This window comes from Rousettus aegyptiacus, unplaced genomic scaffold (genome assembly GCF_014176215.1).
Source record: "Rousettus aegyptiacus isolate mRouAeg1 unplaced genomic scaffold, mRouAeg1.p scaffold_m13_p_12, whole genome shotgun sequence".
Classification (NCBI taxonomy): domain Eukaryota; kingdom Metazoa; phylum Chordata; class Mammalia; order Chiroptera; family Pteropodidae; genus Rousettus; species Rousettus aegyptiacus.
In genome coordinates, this window is record NW_023416287.1 from 63,965,518 (window position 1) to 63,986,574 (window position 21,057).

The window sequence follows — 21,057 nt, forward strand, 5'->3', positions numbered from 1 at the left end:
TGCACAAAATCCATATACTAGTTGTCGTTGCCATTCAGATTATTGAAATTTAACTTGCACCATAATTTTTGTGTGTCCACTTTTCAACTGACCTACATTTCAAATTGTGAGAGCATAAGGCTAGAAATTAATGGTGTATTAGACCTATTTATATGCTGAGTTTTCCACTTGTAAAATGGGAGTAATAATGTTTACATCTGCTTTATTACAGGGACATCTTATTATTTATATTATTATCTATATTATTTGCTTATAACGACAGCACAGAAAACAATTACATTTTTTAGAATTAAAGCATGAATTATTGACATGTATCATTTTCTGTGATAAAAGATGGCTACTAAGTAGGACATAGAAGAAGATCAAATGGAAAACTATTTGTATAATTTTTGTTATACAAAATCACAAAAATATCTTATATTTGTATATAATTGGTCTTAAACTGCTTTGTTATATTGTATCTAATTTTGTTTTAAACTACAATTTAAATCACTTATTGTTACTTATCTTTTCAACATTTGTGATCTTGTCTCCCCAAATAGATTACCCAAATAGATTGTATCTCTTATAAACAAACCAGTACTTTCCAAGTACTTAATGACTCAATTTTTCTTTCAAACGTGTCAATGTGAAATTTGAAGGATGCAATGCAAATGTTTTTACCTCACTGGAAAGCAGTTTACTTGTCTGCAAAATGAGAGAACTGAATCAGATATTCTCTATGATCCTTTCCCATTCTAAGCATGCCATGATTTCATGTTCATTGAAGCAGAACACCCCAAATGTGGATTTAATTCAACCATTACCCAGTTCTGCTGCCCACTGAAAGTGACAAGAATATTTCACCAAGTCACGCTGGAGTAAGGCAGCATGCTTTGGGGATATGCTTAACATGACTGTCCACAGCTGCAGTAAACTGTAATGATTAGAATGACACAGGGATAGCTGCCCCTCACATACTACCTAGCAACAAACAGCAGTGAGATTAGTAAACAGGAAAACTGAGGACAGTATTCAAGTTTGAAAACCAAATGATGCTGAAATCAGGGCAGAAGGTCCAGGTTTTAGGTAGGCTTACCCAGCGAACCTCTTAAGCCTTGCATTCAGCAGAACATCATTTGAGATGATGTCCTTCTCCCTTTAAGGAGAGAACAGTACCTCATTTTATCATCAAATAACACTTCAGATTGTGGAGATGTGCTAAACACTATGCAAGATCACATCTCAAATGTTTGTGTTCCTGTAGAATACTATGAATTTTTATTATTCTCAATAGGTTTATGATAGCAGCTTTTAAAATTGTCTCTGTAAATTTAGAAATATAAATAGTTTGGTGCCAAGATATCTACCAGCGTAATGTCATCCAGTATTGAGAAGTTATGATCAATGTTGAAGACAGATGGCATTAGGAATTAATGTAAGTAACTCTCTCTTGGCACATGACATCAGTGCTGTTTTCAGAGTAACCTTCAGGATCTGCTGCTTGCTATTATGAGGAACTGTATTTCTCAAAAAATGATCTGCTGACCCCTGCATCAGAACCAGCTGGGGGACTATTAAAAATGCAGCTATCATAATTTGCTCCTGGTTTATTGAATGGAAATATCTTGAAATAAGGCCATTTTAATAAGTTCCTCAGGTGATTCTGATGCTAGATAAAGTTTGAGAACCCTTGACGTAAGCAGAGTGACTTATCAAAATTGTAGGTATGGCTGTGTCACTCTTCTACCTAAACTCTTAGTTGGCTCCACAAAGCCACAGAAGCAAGTTGAAAATGTTTTCCCTGTCCAATACAGCTTTCACGACCTAGCCTCTGCCTAGTTCCCCAGCTTTTTTTCTCTCCTCACCACCCACTGTGTGCTTAAAATTCCAGCAACAAGGCATTGTTTGTAGACTATCAGAGCATGCTGTTTCTTGCCTTCTTATCTCCTCTCACCTGGACCCCTCTATCTGGAATGCTCTTTCTTTCCCTTTTTCTTCTTTACATTCCCCCTGGGCTAACTCAGCATCAATGCTTTTTCTCTGTATAGATACCTATCATTGGTCTTATCAGATTGCATTATAAATGCCATGCTATTTTTCTGTCCATCTTCCCTACTAGGCCATGAAAGCCCTTGAGAACAAAGAATAAATATGTCAATGAGTTTGCCTGTAAGCAATATAACTCAATTCTGAATAAATTAATCAGAAAAGGAGGAAGTATTGGTAAGATGCTACATAGCTAGGAGGTAAAAATGGTGTGTATCAACTACACTTAGGAAGGACAGACAGCAGGGAAGCTGTAAATAACATCAACAGGAACTCCTATTCACACCAGAGGCAGGCAATAAGGGGTAAAAAGTACACACTATGATTGGCAGGCCCACCAAAGTCAAGTGAGATAATGAAAAAATAATTCCCTAAGGAAGAATGCACAGTGCTGTTACTGAAGAAGATGAGATGCTACAGCTGTCTACTCTGTTGAGTCTTGCTCCTGATTGTGCCTACGACGTCAAGTGAGACGCTTGTCATTAGACGTCTGCTAAATGACTGAAGTCAGAGAGAAAAATAATGCTTACTCAACACTATCTGCTAGGCAATGAGCAAGGGTTTCAATGTTATTACATTCAGCTTCTGACGACAGTTCTACAAGTCAGCATTATCTGTGTTTTCCAAATGAGGACCCTAAGACCAAAGAAATAACTCACCAAGGTCAGTCAGTCAGCAAGAGTTAAGAGCTAGGATCTTGAGCATGCGCTGCACTACCTTCTCCCAGTGATGTACCACAATGCTTTTTCTCTATAAGAAGTATACCTTATATTGATTTCTTTGTTTTCTTCAATAACATCCCCTTTTTGTTAACCATGTCTTAGAAATACCTCCATATTACATCAAATAGCTGAAGGCCAGTATTGTGTAGTGGTTCAGTTCACAGACAGTGAGAACCAGATTCCCTGGGTTGGACTCCCAGCTCTGCTTTTCACCATAAATGTAATGAGAGACTATTTCAGCCTATTGATCCTCCTGTTTCTCTGGAAAATCAGGATGATAATATTATTTACCTATATCATAGGATTATGATGAGGATTAAATTTAGTTAACACATGTAAAGCCCTTAGACCAATATCTGATATATAGTTTAATGCTATAAAACTTTGGTTATTCCTTTGGGCTAATGCATTGCCTTCTACAGTGTGTATGTGCCATAATATATTTAATTGTTCCCCTACAAATAGAAATTTTGTTGGTTGCAAATTTTTGGTATTATAGACAAAGCTTCAATGAATATTCCTGTTTATGCCTCCTTGTGTACATATTTATCCACACGTTGGTTCAGGATTAGAATTGTTGAGTTAAAGGGTATATGTAAGTTAAAATTATTCATTTTTATCTATTGCAGTCCATACACACAGTACAAGTGTCAAAATGTTCAAAAGATCATGCTGTAAAAGTCTTTTCCCACTCCTGTTCTCCAGCAACAAGTTCCCTTCCCTAGAGGCAACCATACCATCTCATTTAATATGTAAATACCAATGTATCTTTTACATGTACATATAGATATACATACATGTGTCTATTCATGCATATGGGTTTTTAAAAATATAACTGATAATATACAGTACATACAGTTCTCCTAATGCTGTTTTTAAATTAATTAGTTTTTTCAATTACAGTTGATATTCAATATTATTTTATATTGATCGTAGTGCTTTTTTCACTTAATAATATATATTAGAGAGCTTTCTCTGAGGGTAGTTATAAAGTTGTTTTTCTTTTTAATGACTACAGAGTAGTCCATTGTAAAGATGTACCATAATGGATTTAATAAGTCTTTTATTAGTGAACATTTAAAGTGTTTCTAATACTTTGCTATTATAAACAATACTATAATAAATACCCACATGCCATTTTACCTATGTGCATTTCTTAAAATGAAATACTGCAAATGAAACAAAGGATGGCAAGTTACACCTTTTTTAAATGTTGTTTTATCTATTTGTTGAGTAAATTTACTGTGCTTTAAAAAAACATTTCCCTATTATGAACGTTTGTTTCCCCTAAGTTTTTGGTATTAAAAATAAACTTCAAAGAATAAAGAAATACTTTCGATTCTATTTGAAATTCACTTCTTTTCACCATTCCTACAAGGAAATAAATAAAGTATGTACTTTTTCTGGCAATTGTGCTCTCCTTTCGGTTTACCGAGAGATACATTAGCCTTCTTGATTCCAGAGATATTGATTATAGAGTTTTCAAATTTCCTTTATACTAATCTATACATCTGATGTCCTTCAGGGCCTAGAGTCTGGATTGTGAACTTATTCTCTGGCTGACACCATAATCATTATCATCATTATCATCATTATTGCCACCTTTTAAGTTTATTAAGAGCTTCATATACAATATCAGATGCTTAATTTTTATCTATCCAGGTCCCATTTTCTTGCATTATTTTATTTAATTTTATCTTATTCTTTTCTAAGAGTCTTAGTACTTCCCATCTCTACTACAAGTGCCTTCACGAAAAGCACATGGATTTTAAAATAAAAGATCTAGAATTGAAAAATGATTCTGCCATTTATTGGCTGTGTGACCTTTTGCTAAGTTAAATTTTCTGAGGCTATAAAATAGGAACAATGATATCTACCTTGTGAGACTAGTATTGAGTTACATATATAAATATATATATATCCCTTCTTACATGCCAGGTACTTTACATGCATATCTCTAACTTTTAGAGTAGCCACGATCAAAGTAAATAGAAAGGCAAATACAGCAGCTTGTAAAAAAATCAAGGAGATAGTATGAGATAGATGCAGTGTAGAAAGTCGCCAAAGCAAGACCCGAAATTTGAGTTGGAGGAAGTTGAGAGTAGTGGGTGTTGATAGGAAGTGTTCAGACAAAGCAAAAAAAAAAGAGCATTTATAAAGGCACTGAGGACAGAAAGAACTCAGAATACTCAAAGAATTGAAAGAAGTAGAGAAATTTTGAACTGTGCAGAATACAGGAGAGAGTGATAGTGGATGGGGCCAAAAAATTATTATTTTGAGAGACCCTACTGTTGGCCTATCCAATTGCATTATCCTCTTCTTTCTTGGTAAAAGAACCCCAAATTATATTGTCCAGATAACTGAAGGACCAAGCCCCTTGGGATAAATTATGAGTTTAAGCCATTCTGGGTACCCTCATGTCTTTTGCTAATGACTTTAAGAATGATCATGGGTCCCAGCATGGACCGATAAGATATAAAGGGATATCTGCAGCAGGAGGCCTGTAGGAAACACTTTCCTCCTACTTAAAAGAAGAGACAGCTAGAAGGAGGAAACTCTGTCTTTTCTTTTTGTTTATTAGAGATTGTTTTGTGTAGATGTGATTATTGGAACAGTTCATGTCATCTTTCTACCATAAAGAAGATACTACTGACACACTGGGAATGGCAAGGGACTGAGACCTTGAGGACATCATTGAATTTTGCTAAAATAACTCTGGAACTGTTTACCTCTACTAATTTACCACATCAGATAATAAATATCCTTATTGATTAAAGCACTTTCAGTTGAATTTCTATTCCCTGCCACAGACACAATAGTTATTGAAAGCGTAAGATCTGCTGCAGGGCTTTGTAAATCATGTTAAGAATTTGGAATTTAACCCTAAGGGTTATGGAGAGCCATTAAAGTGTTTTGAGAATGGGCGACATAAGATACTTGCTTTTCAAAAGGTCACTTTAGTTGCAATATAGATGATAGCTTGGACAGTGGCAAGAGTGGATGTAGATGAAGCAGAAAGAAACTTTTATAATAGGACACACAAGACAACAACTGATTTAAAGTAAGTGATAACTGGCCGTGGAAATAACAAAAACAAACAAACAAACAAACAAACAAACAAACAATTCAAAAGCTACTGAAAGTACTTTTGGAAGCAGAATTCTGATTGTGAGTGTGGTTGATTCAATGTGAATGAGGAACAGGAAAAAATCAAGAATGGCTCCCAGCTGTCTGGACTGAGCTACCGGGTAGATTGTAGTGCCATTTACTAAGAGAGAAACAACTGGAGGTAGAACAGGTGGAATGTTACTATAATGAGTTTTTATTGGGCATGTTGAGCTAAAGATACCTAAAGCAGCCAGGTGGTTATGTCAAGTAAGCAGTTGGGCATAGAGTGGCCTAGAGTAGATATAAAGACTTGAAAGTCTTCGGAATCTGGATGGTTAACAGAATCTATTTGGTTTTTGAGGTTCTTAGGGAAGGAATGAGGAATGAGAAGGGAAAAGGTCCTAAGGCAGAATCTTTAGATCTCTGGCACTTAGTTTTTCTAAGGAGAAGAGGCCAGCATAGGAGACTGAGAAAGAACAGCCAGAAAGAAAGGAAAGCTAAAGAGTTTTTCTATAAGGAGGGAGTAGTCAACACTGACAAATATAATTGAGAAGTCAAGCAAGAAAAGGACTATAAAGAGTTCACTGGATTTACCCACATGAAGGCCACCTATCAGTGACATTGGCAACAAATCAGTTTTTAGACAGATGGAGGTCCAGTGGTTGGTTCAAAACCCAGGCTGAACTGGATAAAGAGCAGATAATTAAGAAATGGAGACTTAAAAGTGGAGAGTCAGGTCAAGAAATTTAGCCTTAAAGAGGACATAGGGCAGGAGCTGAGCATCATGTGGAATCAAAGGAGGATTTTTGTTTTTCTTTTAAAGATTCAATTCATTAGCAAGCTCTTTTAGATCATATATCCCAAATCTGTCTATCTCTCAACTACCCAAATATCTCTACAGTCCCAAACTTTATCATCCTCACTTGGACTAATTCACTAGCCTCTTAACTGGGTTTCTCTTTCTTTACTTTGTTCCTGTCTTTTTAAAACCACACAGCAGTCAGAGTAAATCAAACCATGGCACCTGGAATAAAATACAAATTCTTGGTCCTGGCCTATAGCATTGAATGTGAGCAGGTCTGTCTCCTACTCTGTCTCATCCCATCTACCCCCACCCCCACCCTCACCCAACCATCTCACTCTGCCCCTATGCTCTGGCCCCACATGGCTTCTGGTTTTTATTCTTGCCTTGCTCTCTGACTCCAGTGTTTAGCAAGCTTTTTTCTAAATATTTGAATGGCTGATCCCTTTTAATTATTCATGACTCTGTTCAACTGTCACCTCATCCAAAAGGTCTTCTCTGACCTTCTTATCCTCCATGTCATTACTCCCTGTTTTATCTTCTTCACGGCTCTCATTTTCTGAAATAATCTTTCTCATTAATTTGTTGATTATTCGTTAACATTTAAGTCTGGGTGAAGTTTATGGGATTATGTATTATTGTATTGTGTAGTACTGTATGTATTATGTATTATTTCATAACATGTGAAACTATACTTATCTCAAAATAATTTTTTTTTTAAGTAAGTTCTTGTGAGAACTGGGATTTTGTTTGATTGTTGAGAACTGGGTTCCCATCACCAGAACGGAGTCTGGCATACAGACTTAAGATTTAATAAGTCTTATTAAATGCATACATTAATAAATGACACATGGTTAGGTTTAAATGGTTATGTTTACAAACGAATGGAGTAGAGAATACAAACAACAGCAGGAGATCCTGAGCAGAGGAAACGGGATCATAGAATTCAGAACTAGAATACCTGTCCTAGCGTTGGCATTCGAATACAGGTATTCAGAACTCTTTCCGCTATCCCGTGCTACCTCTCTGCTAACGGAGTATTGATTAGATCACTGGAGTAGAGGTTAGCACTGTCTTAGAAGACGCTCAGTCATCGATCATCTTTGCGGCCTATTATGATTACAACGGTGCAGGACTGCTGGGACCATCACCTTACGAGCGGCTGTTCTCTGATTCCCACAAAACATGACCAGGCCCGCGCTTTCCTTAACTTGCGACCGTGGGGGAGGAGGATGTGCGCTCCAAACTGGAAAGTTCACTGCCGAACCAGGTCCTCCGCTCTGCAGTTGAGGTTTCAGGTTTCAATCCTCTCAAGACCACGAGACGTTGCAGCGTACACCGTGTGGTTACCGCCTCCGCGCCTCAACCCAGGCAGCAAGCGAAAAGCAATTTCAGACGCGCGGCCGTGCACTCGGCCTGCCCTAGAACCGGGGTTGGGCTCTGCGACCGAGGCTGCTTCTAGGCTGCTTTTGCTGCGCGCTCTGGGAGGCGGCGATCACAGCTGGGCCGGGACTTCCTTCCTCCACCGCAGGACAACAAAACAACCCGGCAGCAGGCTCTGAGCTCTTGGCAGCTGTCTCGGTGAGAGGAGCAGCGATGGGATCCGTGCTGAGCAGCGATAGCGGCAAATCCGCGCCGGCTTCGGCCACCCCCCGGGCCCTGGAGCGCAGGAGGGAGCCGGAGCTGCCCGTCACGTCCTTCGACTGCTCCGTGTGCCTCGAGGTGTTGCACCAGCCTGTCCGGACCCGCTGTGGCCACATGTAAGTGCCAGGGAAGCTCGTTTTGCACACCTACCCCCGGGGGCGGGCGATGCTGTGGGAGCCGAGGACTCGGGGCGGGGGTGTTCAAAAGCCAGCGCTTGAAGGAAACTGCTGCAGTGAGAAACCTGGACCGTCGAGTGCGGGCCACGGGAAAAGTGCCCAGTCGGAAGGATTTCAGGAGGAGAAAACAGCAACAAGAACTGCCACCTTATTAAGTCTTGATGGGAGCCCCAAGGATGGGGATCTGAGGCGCGGGACCTGCAGAGAGCCAGGGCTGGCCAGCTGGCCGGGGAGGGTGATCTTGGCAGGAGACCAGCACCCGCCTGGGCACTAAGCAGTGGGCTTGCCGAACACAGTTATCCCGCTGAACTCGGTTAATCGGGCGGTGCTTCCCTCCGCCCCCGGTTGGGTTTTGTTTTGCTGGCCGCGTGCACGTGTTCCAGAACACCCGCCAAGGCTCCTCTGTTGGGCAAATAGGGATCTGTGCAAACCGTCCTTCCCCCCCACCCGCAACCTCGCCGCCCTACAGAAACACAGACCCCTCCAAGATGGTCTAGTCGAACGGGAATGTCCAAGTGACTTTCAGCAGTCGTTAGAGTTCAACGACCTGTCAGGGTGGGCTCCGGGGCTGCATCAAGCCCGTGAATGTAGCTATTTAAAACTCAGCTACCGAGTGACATGTGGTTGCAGATAACCTGCCTTACCCACCGCCTCCCCAAATCGATAGAAAGTATAGATAAAAAATAACTGTCTTAAATATCGTGTGCTATTTAAAACTCGCCGTTAGCGCACAGCCGTGCTGATTTCTAAGAGTTTAAAAACAAAATCTATAAAATTGGCAATTTCTTAATTTGTACTTTAGTAGCAGGAGTTGGATCTGCGAATTTGTGTTTGTTTACTTAGAAGCTTTCTTTTTGTGGAGGGATGAGTGTATGACTGGGTGGGTGGGGGTGGATGGGGTGGCGATTGCATAGAGCAAGAGCAGAAGCCCACTTAAAGTCTTCTTTGGATGACCCACTAATCATAGTTTGATGAAAGGCCAGGGGGATACCGCAGTAGCTAGTATGTGCTTTTGGCTTGGGGGTAGGGGAAGTACCATATTTTAGATTCAAAATGCTTTTTAAAAGGACTTAACTTAGGTGGTCCTTGACACCTGTAGCTTATTACCTGAGAAATAGTTTTCACCACTGAAAAGCCTAGCAGTGAGCCAAGGGAGAAAAATCTGCAGCCCACACAGATGTTAGAATAGGAGTGCCCTGGACATTATTCTGTGGTTGTGTTGTATTCAGGGCCTGTTCTTTCAGCTTTGTACTTCAAACTCAAGGCTAATTTACCTCCTGGCTGATTATTGATGTTGTTTCCCAGCTGTCCCGATGTAACTCATGACATGCTATCCCAAGGCCAAATGGAAGCCAAGTTGTTTTTGTGTAACCGTATAAAATACATTGATTAGTTCAGGCTGGTCCTGTATATAGTTTGTATTAGCATTAAAGCTTTAAAGTTACACAAAGATGCACATTTGTCATCAAATCTTGAAGATTCCTTTTGTAGAACTGAAATGGGCAGTTTTGCTGTTGGTTGTTGGAGATCGTTATCTGATTGGGGATTGATTTCCCTGGTTTAACTTTCTGTTTGTAGTGCTTTTACGTCTGCTAAAGGATAATACAAATTTGCAAAATGTTGTCTTGTTTAAAATCTTTTTCTTTGTTAGAATGAATAGGAAACCAGCAACTGGAAAAATAGTCATGAAGTATAATAAAGGCTGGATGGAATGGCCTTCCCTCACTTTACTGTTCTTTGTTTTGACAAATCTATGTCCATTGTTCTGCCAGTAGGCAGAATTTCCATATTCCTCCTTTTGGCAAATTTACTTAGGCTCCTTCTACTTTATAAATGTTAATTAGAGTCCCTTCAACTCTGGAAATAGTGAATTCTGTTAATATCATTTGTACTTCCTAAATCAATTACTCTCTTCTATTGAACTTAAATTGGAAAATGATGCAACGCAAATGAAGCCTCTCTATAATATACTGAACTGGATTCCCAAATTTGTTGCTAATTTCTGTTTATAAACCTATTTCAAGTCAAGCATAATAATGGCAACAATACCTTGAATGAATATGTATATAGCACTTTATAAATTGTATTGTGATTAAGTAGAAACAATGGGCTCGATAGAGAGCAGGATTTGAAATTTAACTGTGCCACTTATTAGCTCTGTGACCAACCTGAATCTTAATCTCAAGTTGAATCTGTTGCTTCATTTATAAAATAGGGTAATAGAACTTTTTATGAGTATTTAAAATGTAAAAGTAGCTTATAATAAAGGTTCAAAACATAGTTTCCATTTCCTTGAAAGCTATTACACAAAGCGAAAACTCATGAACAGGTATTCTTTATTTCTCTAAATCTTTTAGAATCAAATTGGGCCGCATTTCCAAGCTGCCTCAGATGGCCTTACTTTTAGCTTAGTTCTCTTTCGTTTGGTGAAGTTCAAGCAGTTCTATTTTAAAATTTTATTATTTCAAATTGACTTTACGCCTATCACCTAAAAAGGGCTAAGAGGTTGAGAACAGACCTAAAAGAATTTACTAACTGGAGTGTAATAGAAAGTTCAAGGAGCCTCTTCTCCACTCAACTGAGTAGATTAAATGGCTCTATGTCACAGAATTTGCCTTTTTTTTTTTTTTTTTTTTAATGAAATGGTTGAGAATTCTGAAGTGCTCTCAGGTAAATGTTTCATTTGTGGTCAAGTATGAGCAGTAAAACCTGCAGCAAATTAGTGGTTCTTTAGAGTCTGAGAATCAACTGATGAATTTTAAACTCATCCAGAAATATATATTAGTACTTTCATTCACAGATGCAGATAGTTTATTTAATTCAGGTAGTGGGAGTTTATGGAAGTTCCCATATGATTGCAAATTATCACTAACATAATAGTTGATCTGTGATTTGACTTTGGATGAAACTTTGCAATTTAAATATGAACCATCCAGGCTCCTGATACTAAAACAAATGTATATAGAATTACTCCTCTCAAGGTACTTGGGTGTCACTTAAAATGGAATGAGTAGAGTCTTTTGTACCATCAAGGTCCAAAAACTATTGAGAGCCATTGCTCTGATAAAGGAATACCACCTTCCATTTTGCCACTCCTTTAAGGTTTAGCTGACACTTATTAGGTGTTGGATATTGGGTAAATTAATGAATGACTAAAACGAAATACAGTTTGGATAATTTGGTGAACACCCGTCAGTTGGCGACAACCACTCTAAAGTGCCAGCCAACCGATGCTATGTAGTTTGAGTCCCATGATCGTTTTTGAACTGTTCTTTTATAGGGTTACTTATGTGTGCCTTGTTACTGAGAATTTCAGAAGGATGTAATTAAGCTGACCTGAAATTTGCCTCTTCCGGTGGTTAGACTGCTCTTTGTTTCCTTAGCGACAGTAGTGTTGTCGTTGGCAAATTAAATATTAGTGATCTATTAAATTATATATTCACTAGCAAACAGAACCTATATAATGTAACAGATTGAGTTGTATGCTGAGATTCGACTTAGAACTTGGTTACTGGCTCGTGGACCAGCAGCATTATAGAGTCATGGGCCTTGCATCAGATCTAATCAATCAGAATCTGCATTTTAATAAGATACCCAGGTGATTTATATCCACATTAAAGTTTGAGAAGCATAGCCTTAGATAATCCTTTTTAATTGACGGTAAGATGCAGTAAGTTGAGGACAATGTTTGAGGGGTATAGAGAAGTTAGGTTAAAGGAAATAAAATTTTCCTTCAGGGGTTAAATTTAAAATCAACCCATAATGGAATGTAGAGATATGCAGAGCTCATTTTTGGAGGCTAAATGATTTCCAGGATGGACTTTGTAACCTAATTGAATTCATAAGCAAATCAAAGGAAATCTTGAGGGACATTGTGTAGTTGGAAGGCCTGTGTTCTAAGAATAACTGCACTTGGATCAGTCCAGGTTGATCCATCACTGGTGAAGAGGGAGTCGTGTGTGTGTGTGTGTGTGTGTGTGTGTGTGTGTGTGTGTGTATGTATTGCCCTATATTGCAGTATTTTAGACTGAGACTTATGGTCGCCTTGAATAACAATAGCAATTCTCCTATTCTATTCACATTTTCAAGCCAACTCAGGATTTTCTTCAGCTTCATATTGACATACCCACAGTGAAACAGCCCAGCGCTGAGAACATAAATAAAATTTTAGACTGGCCACATGTTGCCAGTGGCTTCTTCCAGAATCACATTTGGGAACTGCCTCTTTGTAACTTATTTCGCCTGTCTAGCCTTAAGCCCCATGGAGTCCCATGCATGTCTTTCCTCTTTAAATCTACTATACTTAGGGTTTGTTTTACCTCTTAAGATTGGTACATAATTTTACCCAATGTCCTGAGCAACCCTTTCCCCTATTTTCCTCCAATACTTTGCTCACCTCTTCATTTAAAGGTTTGATTGCTCATCACTAAATTTAGGGAAACAGAAAGGAGTTAATAAGATAACAAATGAGAGTGAAGCAATTAAGTTTCCAGCTGGTTTCAGAGTTCTTAGAGTCATTATCTAGTTCCTAATTAATTTCTTCAGGAGCTGCAAACACAACGGGGGGTGAACTACAAGTGATGTAAATGGTTGTGGAGGGTGAGTACTCCACAGGAAGGGGTGCCAACTCATGTGGCCATGTGGGAATTGAGTCCAGTGTTGCAGGAGGGTAGCTTTTCAGGAGAAGCCAAAAATTTGGGTTTGTATGTAAAATGTGATTTTAAAGCAATAGCAACTCATTCAGAATTTTTGAAAACATTGAACGGGTCTTTAAAAAGTGCAATTGACTTCTATCCTCAGCTTCTATCTTTCACCCAAATCCTCCTCATTCTGATTATGCCCTTATGGAGCAGACAAGTAGGAATCCCTTATCTATTTAGGTTCGTGTCCATTTCCATCCCTTGTGTTCTTCCAGAAGGCTACAACTCCCTAATTCTCCTTTGGGCAATTCTTCACAACTGACTTAATTAGTTGGGTTTACTGAGTAGCTGCTACATGTCTGGAGCTGTATAGGAGGAAGGCCTACAAGATTCTGAATGGTTCTATGCTGTGTATGATCTCCTCCATGCAGTGTTGTTGTTACTGACCAGTTTGGATAATTTTTGTTGTGTTGTGTTGTGTTTTTCTGCTTTATTGGAATGATACAGTACAATTCACACAAAGAACACAGGTTGATGAATTTTGGTAATTATATACAGTCCTATAATCATCACCACATACAAGATCTAGAACAGTTAGTTTCATTACCCTAAAAAGTTCCCATTGAATCCGTTGCAGTTAATCCCCTCCCCAAACTCCTGGTCCCAGGTAACCCCATCTGCTTTCTGTCACTAAGTTTTGGAATCATACTATAAGTAGTTTTTTTGCATTCGACTTATTCCACTTAGCATAATGGGACATATATTTATTGTCATTTGGTATGTTGTAAGTCCTTTAGCGTCTACTTCCAAAATAAATCCTAAATCTGTTCACTTGTACTGTCTGGTGCTACCTTGCTTATCTAAGCCACCATCTTATCTTGAACTGACTCTTACAATGAACTTAAAAATGGTCTCCTCATTGTGGCTCTTGTACTTTTGTTATCCATCCTTGACACAGCAACTAGTGATCTGTATAATTTAAATCAAGTCACATTACCTCCTTACTTAAAACCCTCCAATGTATTCCCATCACTCTTAGCTATGGCTTTATAGCTTGTTTCCTACCTACTTTCCCACACACCTCTGATTACATGGCTTTTAATATCTCAGCAAGATGGTGCCTATCTTTTGTAGCTTTTGTTTTCAGCTTGGGAAACCATTCCCAGATCTTCCCAAGACTGGTGCCTTCAAATATCTTGGGGACCCCCATCTAACTGCTTCCTCTACCCCACACACTGTTATTTTATTTATAACTTTTATTCTTTTTAGAGCATTTATCATTTGCCAGTCTTGTTTGTTTACCTGCTTATTTCCTCTCTCCCCATGCTAGAACTCTGAGAACAGGGACCTTAGACACTGCCACGGTTTCATCTGTGGTGTGTCAATATTGCCAGGCAGTAATAAGATATTACTAACAGTTTTGCCAGTGAGTGGATGCTTATATGGTTGGATCTAGGGACTTGTCCAGATTTATGCATTTTCTCATAAAGTCTACATTATAACCATGGAATAACTGTTCTTGCTAAAAGCCGCTCAAATTCATTTTTCTAAAGTTTTGCATATTCTCTCTTCTGTCATTTATTATATTTCAAATTGTTTGATGTTCTTTAAATTTATTTAAATACTCATAAATGCAATGTAAATATTTTTCTTCAAATCACATTCCAGTAAAGATATCAGGTCTCTCATCCTCCAAACATTTCCCTTCCTTATTTTCCAACTAAAGTTTTCTCAGGACTAAGTAAAGAAATTTTAAGTCATTGTAAGGTGGTTTATCTTCTCCAACATTTTATTATGAAAGATTTCAAATATACAGCTAAGTTGAAAAAACTGTACAGTAAACACCTATATATCTACTACTTAGATTCTACAATCGTTAACTTTGCTCTATTTGCTTCTATCTCTCACTTTATCACATACTATCTATCCATCAATTCATCTTATTTTTGATGCATTTCAAAGTAGTTACAGATATCAGCACACTTTATCCTTTCTCATATCAGCTTTTGTAATATTAACCAGAGTTCAATATTTATTTATGGTTTGTTTGTTCTTATGGTAAATTACACATACATTGAAATCCATACATCCTAGGTATAACATTGGCCGAGTTTTGACAAATATTGAACCCAAACCCCTGTCAATATAGAATATTTGCTTTACCCCCAGATAGTCCCTCTTGCTCCTTCCCATCCAATCTCTGCCCATGTATCCCCATAGGGAACCATTGTAATTTTTTTTTCTACCACAGATAGAAGTTCTATTCAAGAACTTCACATAAGTGGAATTATACAGGATGTACTCTGTTGTGTGTGGCTTTTTTCACTCAATCTGTCTTTGAGATTCCTCCATATTGTTGCTTGTGCAGTAATTGGTTCTTCCTTTTTTATTGCCATATAGTATTCCATTGTAGGAATATGCCATGTTTGTTTATTTTCTTGTTAATGGACGCCTGGCTTATTTTCAATTTGAGACTATTATGAAAACATTCCTTATGAATATTTTTGTACAATGGACATATTTTTCATTTCTTTTAAGTAAATACACAGGCTTGGTCTTATAGGGCCAAAGGGTATCTATATATTTTGTTTTATAAAATAGTACCAGACCATTTATCTCAAGTAGTTGTAGGTGATTAAGTTTTTTAAAGAATTGTTTATAATTCAGGTAATACGGTCATATGGTTCACACTTCAAATTTGACAATGAAAATGCCCTCCTTCTTCTATCATACCCCTTTTTTCCAGTTTCTCACTTCTCTAACAGGTAGATAAATGTTCTTATCTTCTTTATCCTAGATGTTTTATACATCTACAAACTTGCAAGTAGCTTATACTATATATACACTTCTATACTTTGCTTTCTAAGAAATTTTAGTTTGGAGCTATCTTGTCTATAGACCTTATTATAAGGCCCATAGCCCTAAACCTGAATAGCCCTGTGTGGATTCTAATTAGAAAATTTATAAAATGTTTGATCACTCCTATACTTTTTATGCTAGTGTATTAGGATAGGGATGTTAAATTCTCCAGCTGTCATGATTTGAATTTGATAACTATACCTTTAAGGAAAGAATTTTAACCTCATATCTTTTGAACTAAGCAGGTCTGCAATCTTGTTTCTGCACCCAGAAAGTAAGACTGGAGCTACAGTCACTTCCAATTCCTTTCCACAGTAACACTTTTAAAAGTTGTGGTGTTTATGTACTCTTAATCAGTAAATTCAATTCTCTTCCAAAACACCTTGGTCTTGATATGTTTCCTTAATTTAATAATCAGTTTTATTAAAATGAGTAATTAACTAACCTACCAGATTTGCAACTAATATCTTATATAATGCAATAACATCTATTTAATGCTTATTTGAGAGTTTCATGCCACATATAACATCACTGTACAGACATAGGGGGTTATAGTGACGGAGTTGATTTTAAAAATGGCTTAAGTGTTCTACTTTTTGTGAATATCTACTAGGCATTTTCATTGTTACAGTTACCTAGCATAGTTACAAAAACATGTGCAAAACATTTACAAAATGACAACAGGAATGTACTCTGTAAAGTCCCCTGGTTTATACAGGTACATCAGTGATACAGTTTTGCTGCTTTTGCTTCTCAAAGGGAGGAATTAAAGTGTCTTTAAAAAGACTGAAGACTTTGAACCTCTCCCAAAATTAAGGAGAAAAGCACTACTGTCTTCTGATTGTATGACCTTGGCCAGTTGTTACACCTCTTTGAAACTCAGTTTACCATCAGCCAAGGAGGAGAGAGCAGAGCAGCATTTTAGGATTACTGTAAGGACTACATGAGATAAGGTAGGATTACTGTAAGGACTACATGAGATAAGGTATGTATATCAGTGCCCACCAGGGAGCTTAGCACAAATATTAGTCTTCTGCTTGTATTGGCATAAACTCAAATAAGTCGTGTGAAGAAGAGAAAGAGTTTTGATTGACAAAAAACAAAGTGTTATCTGCTTGCTCCTAAATTACGTAAACCAAATAATTCATGCTAGAACCATAGGTGTTATATTAGATATGTGAATTATGAGTTGAGCATTTGAGCCATTTGTAAGCAATATCCTTCAACACCCATCCTTTGAGAACCAATTTTTAGGCACTCAAAGAGATACAAGGACAGATTGTGCCTTAGAACTTAAAACTAATCACCTGAGGCAGAGAGAAGTAAAATGGAGCCGAAGACTTAGGTGTCTTGATTCCAAAAGTATTGCTCTTTCCAACTGGGCCAGCTGTGGTGGTGGAAAGAAAAGTTACCAAATTTTGGGTCAGAAAACCCCAGCTTAAGACCAGCCAAGTTCAGGCACTTTATATAGATGTGACCTTGCAGAAGTAAATTACCCTCAAAATACCTCAGTTTCCTTATCTATAAATGGAAATAATGAGCTTTCTTAGGAGTTTGTTAAGGGTAAAAGAATTAAGGTGCTTTAAAAATTTGTAGGAAAAAAAAGTGAATCACACTTGAAATTATATCAAAATAGTTACCAAACAACAATAATAACAAAAACACCTAGGAAAAAAGGGATAGAAACCTAGGCAGATCTGGGGTTCTAAATAAAGAGCAGGACAGTCCCATTGAGTTGTTGCTGAATCAGTCTTTATGTCACTCTGTTTATTATTTATCTTCCACAGAGAATGTTCACTTAATATGGCCTACTTCAAATTCTCTCGCCTTCAGCAGGGGATGTTGGGCACCTTGGTTGAGGTCCCACCAGATTGGTCTAAGAGATGTAGTTCCTGCAGGGCAAAATCAGGATGCTATTGCAAGAAAAAGAGGAAATGGATGCTGGGCAGGCATAAACATCCATCAAGTGCCTCAGAAACTATGCCAACGTCAGCATCCTCTGTGTGCCTATAAGAATTTTATAACAGATGCAGAAAGAGAGTACTTTAAAGAATTATTAATGGCTAATATCATTACGAATTCAGTTTGCAAAATTTAATTGAATTATGTACCTATGATATGTGAACTTTCAGTATGTATGGTATACTTAAATTTTTAATAATTTTTACCATGTTTAGTACTCCCACGTAGATATTATACGCTGAATACTTTAAGAGCTGTCAGATCATGCTAATGTATATAACCTCCCTAAATGCTCATTTTTTGCTTCTGTGTGCACTTAGCCTTCAATAGCTCCCATAAATAGGTCAAGGTATTGCGTGAATTCTATTGATTATGTTAAGATTTTATTATGATCATTTTTAAACAAACTAGAGAATATATTTCTTGAATTGGAGGATATTCCTCAGAGGTGTAAATTTGATTAGATAATTTTCCCAATCCAAGGATGACTTTAAAATTATTTTATAAAGACTTCTAAAGTAGATGGTATTTTTACCTCCTCATCTTGCTGCTATTTTCTTATCTAACTCACAAAGTTCTATAGAGCAAAGACCTATTTTTCCAAAAAATTTTAGGTAAAATAATGTTAAAGAAAAGAAAGAACACAGTGAGTATCTTTTGGAGTATAGTGTTAACTCCATTTATAGGAATGTATTTCACTACTTTGTATCCTTTTGTTTAAGTGTGTGCAGTGCATGTAGTGAGAACATGTGGCCTGAGAGAAGCATTACTGGGAAGGTAAGAGACTGGCCAGATCTTTAATTTGGTGTACAAAGTGTCATTAAAATACAGCTTATACAAATAAACAGATAGTGGTGGCTCCTTTATACCTTTAAAGGAAAGTGATGTATTCTTGGTTTGTTTTGGGTAGATTCTGCCGTTCCTGTATTGCTACCAGTCTAAAGAACAATAAGTGGACCTGTCCGTATTGTCGAGCATATCTTCCTTCAGAAGGAGTTCCAGCAACGGATGTAGCCAAAAGAATGAAATCAGAGTACCAGAAATGCACTGAGTGTGACACCCCGGTAAGGGACCCTGCCTGTGCTCAGGTTACCAGTTTAGACCGTGGAGAAAATTGTTATGCAACTAATTGTTTTGCCTATGCCTTTGACCTCATCTTAACCCGACTTCCTAAAGTTTATTATCTCAGACTTTGTCCAATTTCATATGTGTAGGCCGTTGAAAATGGTCACCTGACTCTTACCATCACTTAATTTTTCAAATAAATGCTTTTGTCAGCCACCTCTATTTCCTCTCTTCCTGTGACTCCCATGACCCTCTGTTATGTGGCTTCCATTCTTGCTACTCTATTGCAGCTTAGCTATAAATAATTTTATTACTAAATCCAGTGGCATAACTGCACTCATGTTCTACTGGACTTTGCAGTATTTATCTCTCTTTCTGTAGTATTTTGATCACTTCCTCATCGTAGTTTTTATCCTTTGATACTATACTAGCCCAGTTAGATCATTTGAGGTCTTGGAGACCATACAAAAGAGTCTAGATTTTATCCTAAATGTAATATCAAGTCATAGGAAAAGTGTAATCTTTTGATCGGGTTTAGATTTTCATATCTCTCTAAGATGTACGTGGGCAGTGGTTTGGAGGGAGCAAAAGCAGGATTGGTGAAGCCAATTAGGCGGCTATTTGGATGGTTCAAGTAAGGAAGGTGGGTTAGGGTGATAGCATAATATATGGAATAAGAGGGTTTTTTTAAAGGTATATTTAGGAGAAAGAATCAAAGGAAATCGGTAATTGACCGTATGTGGGAGTGAGTGGGAATGAGGTGTCAATAATGCCTGGGAGGTTTCTGACGTGAGTAGGTGGAGGGGTTAACATAGGGGACAGGTTCGGAGAAGAATCCAAAGAGTTAAGTTTTAGATATGTTAAGTTTGAACTGCTGAGGGGGGTATATTTAGGTATACCAGTGTGGAAACCAAGAGAGCTCTTGTACTGAAGACCTAAATTTCTTTAGTAAACCTTTTTTGGTTGTTAATCTAAATTATAGCCTGTTATACTTTCTCTTAGCACTCTGTATTCCCTTTATAGCACTTCTCACCACTTCTAATTTTGCTTTTATGATTTTTAATTTAATGTCAATTATCCCCACCAGATTTAAGTTCCGTAATGGTAAGGACTATGTCTGTTTTATTGGCAACTGTGCACCCAGCACTTTGAAAAGTGACTGGCACATAGTAAGTGCTTAATGTACATGTTTTTTAAATAGATATTTATGTAAGACTCAATGAGTCTCGATAAATGGCTGCCCAACTACAGAATTTATGCATGGTCTTTGGAATTAAACATCATGGGATCACACACTAATTCTCTCACTTATTCTTTGTGGTTTTTGGCAAGTTATTTATTTAAATTATTGTTTACCTCTTTGAAAAATGAGAATTATAGTATTTGTGTCATGCAATAGTTTTAAAGGTAAATGAGAAAACATGGCTTTTAGCATGGTATGAAACATAGGAAATGCTCAAAATCAATAGATTTCTACATTCGTCTTAATAGATTATTGCTTGTTTTTACTTTGATATTTTTGTCATCATATAAAACTTAACATGCACAAAATCAAACTCGGGATATTATTTTATCATCCAGTTCTCTATTCCGCCTTTGATATTTATGACAAAAAACATTCTCTCAATTATCCCAGATGGAAATGCCCTTCCTTTTTTTTCCCCTTTCTTTTTTTCATCCCCACTCCATTTCTGATTATTCACAAGTATTTTGCTCTTTCCTTTGAGATATTTCTTGGGTCTGTCTCTTCTTTTTTATGTTACCTCTCATGCCAGGAGTACTGCCATTCCTCCTGTAGCCATTGTGGACTCTGCTTACTTTTCAGGGTCCAAACCAGACCTTCATCTCATGAGGACTGGCCTTCGTATTCCAGTCCCCAATATATAATGGTTTCCCATCTGCTCGTCTGCACATCTTTTATTATAACTCCATTAGATTGTAAGCACCTTTAGATTGTAAGCACAGTAGCTTATACTTCTGTCATGTCTTACAATGTCTTACAGAGTTTTGTCTCCAGAGCAGATATTATATAAATTTATCAATTCATTTGT

General features: G+C 37.6%; 1 protein-coding gene across 3 annotated transcripts in view; it reads left to right on the top strand.

The window, feature by feature from the left end:
* The first annotated feature begins 8,028 nt into the window (after positions 1-8,028).
* Positions 8,029-21,057, top strand: part of RNF125 (ring finger protein 125) — a 32,065-nt gene continuing 19,036 nt past the window's right edge. For 2 of the 3 annotated variants that reach the window (XM_016166748.2, XM_016166750.2), the window contains exons 1-2: positions 8,029-8,420; positions 18,852-19,005. In XM_016166748.2, coding sequence (XP_016022234.1) covers positions 8,257-8,420; positions 18,852-19,005 — 318 coding nt within the window. In that variant the 5' untranslated portion in view covers positions 8,029-8,256. The remainder of the gene's footprint in view (positions 8,421-18,851; positions 19,006-21,057) is intronic. The other variant, XM_016166749.2, reaches the window with a different exon arrangement.